The sequence below is a fragment of the Stegostoma tigrinum genome, chromosome 3, assembly GCF_030684315.1.
Source record: "Stegostoma tigrinum isolate sSteTig4 chromosome 3, sSteTig4.hap1, whole genome shotgun sequence".
NCBI lineage: Eukaryota > Metazoa > Chordata > Chondrichthyes > Orectolobiformes > Stegostomatidae > Stegostoma > Stegostoma tigrinum.
This window is the reverse complement of record NC_081356.1, coordinates 129,427,381-129,440,709: the sequence shown is the minus strand read 5'-3', so window position 1 is coordinate 129,440,709 and position 13,329 is coordinate 129,427,381. Positions and strand designations below refer to the sequence as shown.

Here is a 13,329-nt window from a genome sequence, read left to right as displayed (position 1 = left end):
TTATACCACAAGGTGTGTTTGCTGCAGATAGTCAGGGTAGGGAGAAGGGACTAGATGGATATGTGTTGAAGATAGGTGAGACAAATGGCATGAGGTTTGAGTGGAGTGTAAGTGCTAGCAAGTACTGGTTAGGCTGAATGTTTCTCAGTCATGTGTTCATTGTAAAGTAAACTCAAAACCAATGATGAGAATCCAAGATGAATTTACAATAATTTTGTTGAGAGGATTGGGCTTTGCGGTGAGTTTTTCTGTCTGGAAGTGGCTCCAAAATTGCTTAGCGACAGGAATAGGAATTGAGTTGACTTGCAGGCAAGCTCGGTTGTCTGATTATTGAGCCGGGAAGATCTTCCCCTGTTTCAGAGCACTAATGTCTGAATGACCAATCTGACTAGTTATTGGGGCTTCAGAGGGTAGACTTTCCCTGTGGCTGAACTTTTCACACTTAGCTTTCTGTTACCCTACAAAAGTGTAGCAGGATACTTGGTTGTAGGGATGTAGCTTTTGAAGTTCATATTGTGTAATCTGTATGAATGAGATTGCTATCCAGTTTGTAGTATAGCTTTGGTATCACCAATTTTAAATTCATTCGTGGGATTTAGGCATCACTACCTGGGCAAGCATTTGCTAAACGTCCCTAGTTACCGTGAGAAGGTGGTGAGCTGCCACCTTGCTCACTACAGGGATCAGAACAATTAAATTTTAGACTGTGCCTGCTTTCAATTTCTGACTTGCTGTTAGGCTACCAGTGATTGGGATTGCCTCAAAGTTACTCCAATATCTACACTCAAAACTGGTTATGTGTTGCAGATCACAGCTAGTGATGGACTGCTCATGAGTATGATTTGCTTAAATCTGCACCAGAAGCACTCCGTAACTGGATCAGTATACGGGTAATGGTTACATAAGATTAGATGGCAACTTCATTCTGGTTCTGGTGATGCAAGTGAACGTTGTGAAGAAAACACTTCTTTTAAGCTTTCAGTTGTTCCATTATGTAGTGCCAGCTCATCAGATATCACATGACCTGCCTCAATCTGAATTACATCTCAAATGTAGGCCATTAAAGTGGTTATTTAACCACTTTCTTTTTTTCTGAAACCTTTTGTCAGTATGTCCGGTGGCTCAGTGGGTTGCACTCTAGCCTCTGAGTGAAAGTGTTGAAAGCTCAATCCCTACTCAAGGGGCACAAGCACCTTTTTAGTGCAGTGTTGTGGGAGTGCTGATAAAGCATTAAATCACAGTTTTGCCTTCCCCCTTGGGTGGATATAAAAGGTGTTTCAGTGAACAGCAAGAGTTATCCCTGGTGTCTTGATCGATATCATTCATTGAATCAGCAGTGTTGTTAAAATAAGTTACTTAGTCGTAATTCCCTTGCTGTGCTTGAATTTGCTGCTGTTTCCTATGCTGACTGGATTTCAGAACAACTACAGTGGACGTAAAGCTGTTTGAGATGTCCTGAGATTGTGAATCGTGCTGTATTGATGTAAACATTCTGCAGATGCTGATGGTTGTGCTGTCAATTTTCAGAATTTTTTTTTTGTTAAATTTCAGAGCAGTTTGCTTAACTTTTGATCAAAACTTTCAGAAAGGTAACATGAGAACTAGGAGCCGAAGCAGGTCACACTGTCCGTTTGAGTCTCCTCCACAATTTTCATGTGATCATGGCTATTCTTTTTGCTTTCACTTGATTTTCCCACTGATTCCCTCTACCTCTTGATTCCCTAAGAGATCAGAAATCACTGTGCTCCAGCCTTGAATAATAGAGCACTGATACCTTTGGCGATTGGAGAATTCCAAACAATCTCAAATCTTTTTGTGACAATTTCTAAATTCTAAATGATTAGCCCTTTACCCTGAGGCTGTGCTTGCATGCTCTACATTCCCCAGTCAATGGAAACACTGCCCCTTATTATCCTGTCAAGCCTCTTCAGAAATGTGTATGTTTCACTGAGGCCTCCTCATTCTTCTGTACTCCAGAGAATGGAAGCATGTTTAGTCAGCCTATCATTATTGGACAACACTCTCATCCCGTGGACCAATGTGTTGAACCTTTTCTTTGTTGAAGAGCGCGCGCTTCTTGTGTCAGTTTTGTTTTGTAAGAATCCAACAGAAGTTTTCTTTTTGTATTTTGGAATAGCAATCCCGGCACTGCAGCCAATAGTTCATGATCTGTTTGTACTGCGAGGGACCAATAAAGCTGATGCTGGCAAGGAACTGGATACGCAGAAAGAAGTGGTAGTTTCTATGTTGCTGAGACTCATCCAATACCATCAGGTACATCCAACTTACTTTTTCCTAAAACCAGAGGCCCCTCGCTCCACTGCCCTTCACCTTCCTCATCCCCATTCCTCCTCTTCACATCCCCCCTCTTTAAAGTGCTTTGGAATTTAATTTGTCACTTGAGCCGGGATCATGAAATGGTAACGAAAGCTGGGCAAAGTAAGCATAGTCCATAAAGGATTGTATGCCATCCCACAGGACGCTGATTATAAGATACAAACAGAAGCTGCTATGTTACACCCTCATCGGTTCTGCCATTCGCATACATACTCTTTGTCATTCATGGGATATCAGCACAAATGGCTAGGCTAGCATTTATTGCCCTTGAAGGTGGTAGTGAACCATACACTTCAATCATCAAAGTCTGTGATGTGATGGTGCAGTGCTCTTAGGAATGGTATTCCAGGATTTTGATCCTGAAAAGCTGAAGTAACAGTGATATGGTTCTCAGTCTGTGTGAAGTGTGGGCTAAAGGTTTGCTTGGAGGTACTGGTATTCCTGTCTGCTGTTATCTTTGTTCTTCTAGGTGAGGGAGGACATGTATTTAGAAGCTTCTATTAAAATCCTTGTTGCAGTGCATTTTTAAATGGTATATGCCCCTGCTCTAGTGTGCAGTGGTATTGCAGAAAGTGAACATTTTTATGAATGATGATGGGGTACTATTCAAGTGGCTGTTTTGTCTTTGGTGTTGAGTTCCTCATCACTCTTTTATAATTTCATTCATCAGCAAAGGGAGGAGTATTCCATCACACTCTTACCATGTTTGTACTTGGTGGAATGGTCTAGGCAAGGCAGAATGTTGATGCATGTTAGATCAAGGGAAATTTTGTACCTGAACTCCATGTAACTATGTTGGTTCTCTTGGTCTTAATGTTTATTTATCAAAAATCTATCACTGTCTGTTTTGAAACTTTCCATTGACTGTGCAGCACCGACAGCACCTGGGGGGAAGGAGGTCCAGATTTCCATTAGCCTTTGTGTGTAACAGTGCTTCCTAACTTTACCCTGAATGGCCTCGTTACCTGTAGCTTTCAGATTGAACCCCATCCCCTTATTCTGGATTTCTTCTGTCTGTACTCAGTCAAATTGTTTTTAAACATCTTAATTGCATCACCCTAATCTACACCCTAATGAATATAGACTACCCTTTCCTTATAATTTATCCTCTGCCCCTGAACTATTGTTGTGCATCTACTCTGTACTCCCTTGCAAAGTCAATATGTTTGCTGTGAAGTGTGTGGACCTAAACTGACCTTGTTTGAGATTGCTTGATCTGTCAGCAGCCCATCAAAATTGAAAGTTTGTATTGTTAAGTTTGAGTTTTGGAAATTAGATGAAAGACTGGTCATTGGTCTGTCTTATTAGTGATCAAAGATGTTCACCCCGCCTAGTCACCAGCAAGCACCCTTAATATTGAACTTTATGATGGCTGCAGCTGATTAAACAATTAAGCAATTTTCCTATAGCCACTGTCTGGTCAACAATGTACGGCAATAGCCTTATTGACCAAATAAAAGGCTTATTTGCAGTGTTAAAGTACAGACGCTTAACCCAATCATATAACATTCCTTAGTCTTTTTTAAATAAAACTGATGATTGGGCCCCTCTATAAAACATGTCAATGTCTTTGACATGCCTTGGTTATTTTAACATAGAGGTGGAGACCCTGAGGTAGGCAGTTCTTGAGTGCCCTGGATGGATAGCGTCATCCTATTGAATACTTTGTTTATGTACATCTGTGATACAATCACATGTCTCCCTTCTTTACACCAGCCCCTTCCTCAGTTCTGTGTTATTGTTTGTGTTGTGTGTTACTTGTGTTCCAGTCTCCTCCTTTGTTCTTCTGTCCTCACCCCATCTTTGTCTCTCTACAGCAATAACTTGGATCTTGGCACACTTGCAAGATTGGGAAAGTTAGCATCCCCCTGTGAAATAAATCTGTTTTATTTGCCACACGTGTCATGTTAATCAATGTAGCTTTCGTTCATTGTGCACGGTTTACAGAAAGTGAATGGAACCTGAGGCATGGAAAACGTATGCCTCTTTCCTATTTTCCTTCACGTGTGGCCCACAGTCATTAGCCAGAGTGGACAGTAATACTTGAAAATTGCTTCAGCATTCTCCCAACATCCTAAAAGCAACTTTTTAATCCGCTGCCTATTCTAAACCCAGCTGTACAGGTGCTCCAAATTCAGGTGTCCCTTGGATGTTTGCATAAGTTAATGGCTGGAGTGTTTCGTTTTGTACATTGTGCATCAACTTTATTGATCTTTATCGTCCAGTCTGTTGTCCCCCTCATTACGTTGAGTTTCGTCGGCATCAATTGAGGAAAAAGCCCTATGCGAAGAAAGTGAACTGAATTTGGAGATCCTGGAAATGCACAGCACATCTGTCAGCAACTGTAACGGGAACTAATTAACCTGCCTGTGGACCTGTTTGTGCATACATGATTAATGATTCTGGTGTAGACATTTCGGGAGCACTGTTGGATCTGCTGTCTATTTCCACTGTTTCCCATCTGTCATGTCATGAGTTTTTGGTGTACAGTCTGTCCTTTGCTTCATCAGTGCGTGTCTCATGCCCAATTCTCCTTCGATGACTCTGTTTTAAATATTTTGATGAACTGATTTAGACAGATTAATTTCATGATTCCTGCAGTTATGAAAGACTACTTAATAATGGATGTGAGTTTGCTCGCTGAGCTGGAAGGTTCGTTTTCAGACGTTTCGTCACCATTCTAGGTAACATCATCACTGAGCCTCCGGTGAAGCGCTGGTGTTATGTTCCGCTTTCTATTTATCTGGTTAGGTTTCCTTGGGTTGGTGATGTCATTTCACTGTTCTTTTTCTCAGAGGATGGTAGATGGGCTCCAAATCAATGTGTTTGTTGATGGAGTTCCGGTTGGAATGCCGTGCTTCTCGGAATTCTTGTGCGTGTCTCTGTTTGGCTTGTCCTAGGATGGATGTGTTGTCCCAATCAAAGTGGTGTCCTTCCTCATCTGTACGTAAGGATACGAGTGATAGTGGGTCATGTCGTTTTGTGGCTAGTTGATGTTCATGTATCCTGGTGGGTAACTTTCTGCCTGTTTGTCCAATGTAGTGTTTGTCACAGTTCTTGCAAGGTATTTTGTAAATGACGTTCGTTTTGCTTGTTGTCTGTATAGGGTCTTTTAAAATCATTAGCTGCTGTTTTAGTGTGTTGGTGGGTTTGTGGGCTACCATGATGCCAAGAGGTCTGAGTAGTCTGGCAGTCATTTCCGAAATGTCTTTGATGTAGGGAAGAGTGGTTATGGTTTCTGGGCACATTTTGTCAGTTTGTTTGGGTTTGTTGCTGAGAAATCGGCGGACTGTGTTCATTGGTTACCTGTGCTTTTTGAATGTGCTATATAGGTGATTTTCTTCTGCTCCTCTTAGTTCCTCTGTGCTGCAGTGTGAACACTATTTCAACGAGCCACCACACACTGCAGCACAGAGAAACTATGAAGACCAGAAGAAAATCACCTATACAGCGTATTCAAAAAGAACGGGTAACCAATGAACACAGTCCGCCGATTTCTCAGCAACAAACCCAAACAAACTGACAAAATGGGCCCAGAAACCATAACCACTCTTCCCTACATCAAAGGCACCTCGGAAATGACTGCCGGGCTACTCGGACCACTTGGCATCATGGTAGCCCACAAATCCACCAACACACTAAAACAGCAGCTAATGATTTTAAAAGACCCTATACAGACAACAAATAAAACGAACGTCATCTACAAAATACCTTGCAAGAACTGTGACAAACACTACATTGGACAAACAGGCAGAAAGCTAGCCACCAGGATACATGAACATCAACTAGCCACAAAACGACATGACCCACTATCACTCGTATCCTTACATACAGATGAGGAAGGACACCACTTTGATTGGGACAACACATCCATCCTAGGACAAGCCAAACAGAGACACGCATGAGAATTCCTGGAAGCATGGCATTCCAACCGGAACTCCATCCACAAACACATTGATTTGGAGCCCATCTACCACCCCCTGAGAAAAAGAACAGGAAATAACATCACCAACACAGGAAATGACATCACCAACCCAAGGAAACCTAACCAGATAAATAGAAAGCGGGACATAACACCAGCGTTTCGTCGGAGGCTCACAGTTGATGTTACCTAGAATGGTAACGAAACGTCTGAAAGCTAACCTTCCAGCTCAGGGAGCAAACTCACATCTAGAACCTCAACCTGAGCTACACATCTTCTCAAAACTCACTAATTAATAATGTTCCGTCTACTGGATAGCTCCGCAGTTCAACAACTCTAAGTAGGCAGAATTATGGTGCAGCAACTGTCATGTCTAAGCCCGAATGCTGTGATAAACCAACTTTTCTTCCTTAAATAGATTTACAATAAACATCTTGAAATGGTAAGAATTGCAGGTTTAATTCTTTTGCGGTCAAAATTGACAAAATGTGCTCTTAAGCCTTTGGAAACAATTGAGTTTGACCTGTTTGAAAGTTGATGTTTAATCAATCAACTGGGAGCTCTGTACTGTTTCTGTCCGTTTGTTGATGCCTGACCTTGCGCCGGGGTGAAAAATGTCTTTTTGCGTGAAGATTGGAGTGGTGAGAACACAACCTTCAAAAGAAACTGCCTTTCTTGCTCCCTTCTTCTCACTAACCCTCCCCAACTCTCGGTATTAAAAATACCGTTCCCTACTTAGGTTGCCTTCTGTATTGACTGATTCTGTTGTGGAACTCTCGTTTATTCGTGATTTAGAGAAATTATTGTCCATTCAAACTCCAGTTCATGGAGCTAAATCAGTTCCCTTATCCAGTTGACTGATTTTGTACAAATACAAAACTGGGTTCAAAGATCAAACTGGTTGGAAAGCCAAGTTTAGGTTTCACAAGAAGGAGCTTTCACCTTAAAGAGGTTGTAAAATCATAAAACACTGGTAAACCCTGATACGAACAATTCCTGCAAAATGCAGTGAATCTGGAGCTAATTAAAATGATCAAGACTTAGATTTTTTTGTAGAGAAGAGGTATAGAATGCAGGTGGTAAATAAAGTTCATTTTCAAATCATCCAAAAGTAATCGGATCATGGGGCAGGATAGAGTGAGAGACTTCTTCCTGTTTTTCTGATTGGAGGAAAATTTGATGGATTCTGGAATCAGAACAAAGTTGCTGGAAAAGCTCAGCAGGCCTAGCAGCATTTGTTCTGAAGAAGGGTCACCGGACCCGAAATTTCAACTTGGTTTTTTTCTTCACAGGTGCTGCCAGATCTGCTGAGCTTTTCCAGCAACTTCATTTTTGTTCCAGATTTACAGCATCCACTGTTCTCTTGGTTTTTGAGGGATTCTGGGTTAGGGTTAGTTGCTGAAAGCAGTTTTTGCAATGGGTGTTAGAAATCTGGAACTCTTCCCCAAAAATCTGCAGATCCTCGAAGTCAATTGAAATATTGAAGACTGAGATCAACTCACTTTTTTTTGTTTGGTAAAGGTGTTGAGGCTGATCAGGTTGAGGTACAGATGAACCATACTCAAACTGTAAGGTAGAACAAGCTTAAATTGCTGTATGGCCTGTTAATAAATACTTGTGCTGTTCCACTTGTGGCCTTGGTGAATTCCTACCTTTTGTTACTCATCTGTTGGTCGTGCCTTCAGGTGGTATTGCCTCCTTAAACCTGACCACACTTTTCCCCTTTGTTCCTCCTCAGTATCTCCTGAAAAAAATGGACCTCCTCTGCTGTACTTTGGCTCACCAGTTGTAATGCCTCCTCTCTGGAATGCTGTCAGTTTTATCTGAGGATGTGTCAGTGAAGTTCCTTGGGACATTTTACTACTTTAAAGTCTTACATAAATTCAAGTTGTTTTTGTAAACAGCCCAAATCAGGGGATTAGAACCACAGGCCTCTATCAGTCTTAGCTCAATGAGCAGCTCGATAAAGACCGTGGGAAGTTTTAGAACAACTCTGCTGTTTGTCTTCAATTCCCTGGCCTTCTACTCTCCATCTCTGTTTCCCCATGAGTAGCAGGAGGGAACAGTCATCTCAACTTTCCCTTAGACTCTTGTTTTCTTTTGATGACATGAAAGTAGGCAGGTGAAATATGTAAATATTGCTGCATTGTTTTTCTTTGTTTCTGCAGGTCCTGGAAATGTTAATTCTGGTGTTGCAACAGTGTCACAAGGAGAATGAGGATAAGTGGAAACGTCTTTCGCGCCAGATAGCTGACATGATTCTACCTTTGCTGGCTAAACAGCAGGTACAGTCAAGCATATATGGAGACTCCGGTGCTAAAGCATTTGTGAACTGCTTTCACTGTTCCCTGCAGTGCTCTCTGCTCATGATTTTATTTCATAATATGTACAGATATGTCGATAATCTCTCTTTTCCTGGAGACTAGTGAGAGTGAGAGAGCATGGAGCTCACTACCATGGGCAGCAGGAAATATCAAATGCAATGAAGGGGAAAAGTGGATAAACATGAGTGGGGAATGTAAGGGCACCATTAGAGTTTGAGAAAGTTGTGTGGGAGGAGACTTGAGTGGAACTTAAACAGCAGCATGGGCCAGTTAAGCTGAATAGCCTGTTGATATGCTGCTGATTCTGTTTTGGAAATAAAGATTTAGTGTTTCTGCTTTGTGCAGTTACTAATTCTGGCACAAGTTGTGCCAGTTTTGAACTGATTTCTTTTTCCCTGAGTTTGTAGGGAAACTCATTTTGGTATCATCTAATGCAAAATTCAGAGCCAATTGGGCAATGTGTTAAAACATGTTTGTTTAAAATTATTGCTTTAAATTGTCCTTTTATAGTTTTAAAGTGGCAGCTTGATATGTTAGAAGCACTTTAACACAGAGTTCATCGCCTTTCTATAATCTTTTTAATGAAAGTCATCATTTTTACGTTATGTTGGAATATCGTAGTTTATTAAGTAAATTAAGACAAAGATCACAAGAATTATTAAGACTTACCTTTTATTATACTTGGCTCAAAAGCAAACATATAAACTAAGTTAATTTCTAAAGGATTGAAAAAGACATCCAAAGGACTGCTGTTAGTGGAACCTTGCAGTGAGGGTATAATTTAATGTGGGAACTTGGCAAATTTTGTGGGTGGATGTTGCTTCATTCATTCATTCAATGTTTTTAAAACATGCTAAAATTGCAGAAACTAGAATTTAACTACATAGCATCAAAAATTTCAGTTTAGTTTGGTGAATTGTATGAACAAAACACCACAGATGAGCAGAAATCCCAGGCCCCAGTGTTCTCATACAGCTGGTTAATGCAGGCAGTTCCTGTTTTTTATTTTTAGAATTCCTGTGGTCTGGAAACAGGCCCTTCGGCCCAACAAGTTCACGCTGACCCTCGGAGCATCCCATCCACCGATAGCCCACCTAATCTGCACATCCCTGAACAATATGGGCAATTTAGTATGATCAATTCACCTAGCGTGCACATCTTTGGACTGTTGGAGGAAACCCACGCAGACCCAGGGAGAATGTTCAAGTGCCACACAGACAGTTGCCCGAGGGTGTGATTGAACCCAGACCCCTGGCTCGTGAGGCTGCAGTGCTAACCACTGAACCACAGTGCTGCCAAATATGGTGAATTATATCATTAATATGGTGAAACATCATACAGTACTTGTTGGGAAATCTGAGAGGGCAGTCTTTACAAGGATGGCCTGAAGCAGGTTGATAAATCAAGGAGGAATTTGCAGTTATGATTGAATTTGTAAGCTTCGAATATGACCTCAATAAATTTTATCTTGTAGAAAAAGTGGATATAAATATATGCATTATTTATTATCTGGCTTGTGCAGATGCATCTGGATTCACATGAAGCCTTAGGTGTGCTGAATACACTCTTCGAGACAGTGGCACCCTCGTCCCTGCGACCTGTTGACATGTTGCTGAAGAGTATGTTTGCAATACCATGCACCCTGGTAAGCCACTCAGAATCTGACAGAAACCATTCCTGGTTTTAATTGCTACACCATCAGCAACATAATCTTAAGCTGGCTAGGCCCTAATCATGGAAACGACTTTCTATAGCTCTCTGTCTTCCCTTTTTACCACCTTTGCAACACTCCATCAAATCTGTCACTTGTGTCCCAGCTTTTTGGCCGATCAACCTGATATTTCTTTAAGTGGTTCAGTGTCCACCTTGTTCCATAAAGCTCTTGTGAAGCCAACTTTGGAGACTTTAATCTATTGGAGATGATATAAATTGCTATTTTAAGTTTGAGTTGTGTTGAAAGCAACTTTGTGAAATGATCCTTCACTTGTATCTGATTTGGGAGTGGGTGTTGGTGGCTACTCTATTCAAAAAGCAGGGATAGTGCTCAATTTTGTAAATTCGGCATGTAAAATCTTAAGCTCAATATTTTTCTTTTCTCCTGTCAGTAGCAAACCAAAGGAGTAATAACTCGAAGCTGTTTATCTTGTAGGCATCAGTTGGAACAGTTCAGCTTTGGATATCAGGTATCCTAGCTATCCTGCGGGTCCTCATTTCTCAGTCCACCGAGGATATTGTCCTATCACGGGTTCAAGAATTGGCCTTGTCCCCTTATTTGATTTCCTGCCAGAACATAACTTTGTTGAGGGACCGAGGGAATCTGACTGCCCCACCAGAGGAACCGAATGAAGACACACAGAGTAAACATCTCCCGGAAGAAACTTTTGCCAGGTACATGTGATTCACTAACTTCTAATAAAGTGTTAAGATAGTTCTGGATGTGAGTTTGCTTGCTGAGCTGGAAGGTTAGTTTTCAGGCATTTCGTCACCATTCTAGGTAACATCATCAGTGAGCCTCCGACGAAGCGCTGGTGTTATGCCCCGCTTTCTATTTATCTGGTTAGGTTTCCTTGGGTGGGTGATGTCATTTCCTGTGGTGATGTCATTTCCTGTTCTTTTTCTCAGGGGGTGGTAGATGGGCTCCAAATCAATGTGTTTGTTGATGGAGTTCCGGTTGGAATGCCATGCTTCTAGGAATTCTCCTGCGTGTCTCTGTTTGGCTTGTCCTAGGATGAATGGGTTGTCCCAATCAAAGTGGTGTCCTTCCTCATCTGTATGTAAGGATACGAGTGATAGTGGGTCATGTCGTTTTGTGGCTAGTTGATGTTCGTGTATCCTGGTGGCTAGCTTTCTGCCTGTTTGTCCAATGTAGTGTTTGTCACAGTTCTTGCAAGGTATTTTGTAAACTATGTTCGTTTTGCTTGTTGTCTGTATAGGGTCTTTGGCTGCTGTTTTAGTGTGTTGGTGGGTTTGTGGGCTACCCTGAAAACTAACCTTCCAGCTCAGCGAGCAAACTCACATCCAGAACCTCAGCCTGAGCTACAAATCTTATCAAAACTCACTGTTAAGATAGTGCTGCAAAAAGACACGGGTTGCTGCTTCCACATCAGTCAGAATGTCCTTGCATCAGGGTGTACAATTGTGGGAAATATGTAATCAAGATAGCAAATGGAATACGATCCTTTACTCCAAGAGGAACTAAACATAAAGGGAAGGATGTTATGCATCAATTATTACAAGGCATTAGTGAAACCACATTTTGAATACTATTTGTAGTTTTGGTTTCCTTATGTAGGAAGGATGTTAAATGCATTGAAAGTGATGCAGAGGAAGCCTACCAGATTGATACCTGGAATGAGTGTGGTGCCTTTATGAGGAAAAGGTGGACACACTGGGCTTGATTCCACTGGAGTTTTGAAGAGTGTGTTGTAATGACTTAATTAAAGTTCCTAAGATCTTGTCTAGGTGGATCTGGAAATAATGCACCCCCCCCCCCCCCCCCCCACCCCCCCCACCCCGGCCATGGGTGAGGCCAGAACTAGGGGCATGGTTTAATGTTAAGGAGTCACCCTTTTCGAAATAATTTTCCCTGAGGAATGTCACTTTGGAACACTGTGTCTCAGAAGTCTGTGGACCTGTGTCATTGAGTATTTTTAAAGCGTAGGTTGATAAGGTTATCAGGAGAAAATGGGAATCTGGGATTCAAAACACAAACCTTATGGGCTAATTGACCTATTTTTGCTTGTAACTAGTTTGTTCGTATTGCTGTAAACGAGAAACTAAGACTGCTATACATTCTGTGGCACTAAATGTAAATTAACTGGTGGCTTTTTCAGTGAGTGTTGTGTGCAAAATGTTTATGGTAGAGATTTTGAGGGATTTATGAAAAATGTCAATTTCCAAAAACACATTCTGTGGGTTGTTGTGCAAAACCAAAGCTTCTGTCCGTAGCAAAAGTGAATATTGGCACTCAAGACATGCAATATTTGGACTGTAATACTTCATAACATGGCTTTGAGAAAGTGAAAGTTTTTAAAATAGTCCACAAATAGATACATCAGAACTTGCTTTCGCCACCCTCTGTGTTCCATTTTATTGTAATTTGCTGAGTAATACCTCATCTCAGTTATTTGATTCACCGATGGTATTAAATCTTGATACTGATCTTCCTGTAACAGAACAGTTCTCAATATGCAATCTATCCAAAGCACCTCTCAATTTTAAGCACCTCCAAATCTTGTGCTAACTTTCCCTGCTCTAAGGAGATCAGACCCAATTTCTCTATCCTCTCTAAGCCCTTCATCACTACTAAATCTCCTCTGCTCCTTCCCCAAGTCTTGACATCCTACTTAGAAGTGAGTTACCCTGGATTAGACGCAATGCTATATCCGAGACCTAACTAGTGACCTAAAAAGATTTAGTATAACTTCCTTTTGTAAACTGTCTCTCTTTGTAAGGCCAGTGATCTTTCATGTCCTTTCAGCAGCCTGCTCACCTTTTTATGTCCGTAGATTTAACTTTCTGGGGATGTTTTGTGCTAGAAAACTGAGGTAGAAATACAGAAAATAAGAGCAGGAGCAAGCTATTTGGCCTTTAAAATCTGTCCTGCCATTCAGTGTGATCATATATTATCCTACTCACTACACTGTTCCTACTTTCACCCTATGCCCTTTAATCTCTTCAGCACGAAGAATTATGTCTAAATCCTTCATGAAAACATTTAATTTTTTGGGGAAATTTCTCCTTATC

The 13,329-nt window shown here is 41.3% G+C and overlaps 1 protein-coding gene across 6 annotated transcripts in view; it reads left to right on the top strand.

Annotated features, from left to right (window-relative positions):
• htt (huntingtin) overlaps nt 1–13,329 on the top strand; it is a 238,331-nt gene that overhangs the window by 155,588 nt on the left and 69,414 nt on the right. For all 6 annotated transcript variants that reach the window (XM_059644891.1, XM_059644889.1, XM_059644890.1 and 3 more), the window contains 4 exons: nt 2,138–2,274; nt 8,428–8,544; nt 10,106–10,228; nt 10,733–10,971. In XM_059644891.1, the coding sequence (XP_059500874.1) occupies nt 2,138–2,274; nt 8,428–8,544; nt 10,106–10,228; nt 10,733–10,971 (616 nt within the window). The remainder of the gene's footprint in view (nt 1–2,137; nt 2,275–8,427; nt 8,545–10,105; nt 10,229–10,732; nt 10,972–13,329) is intronic.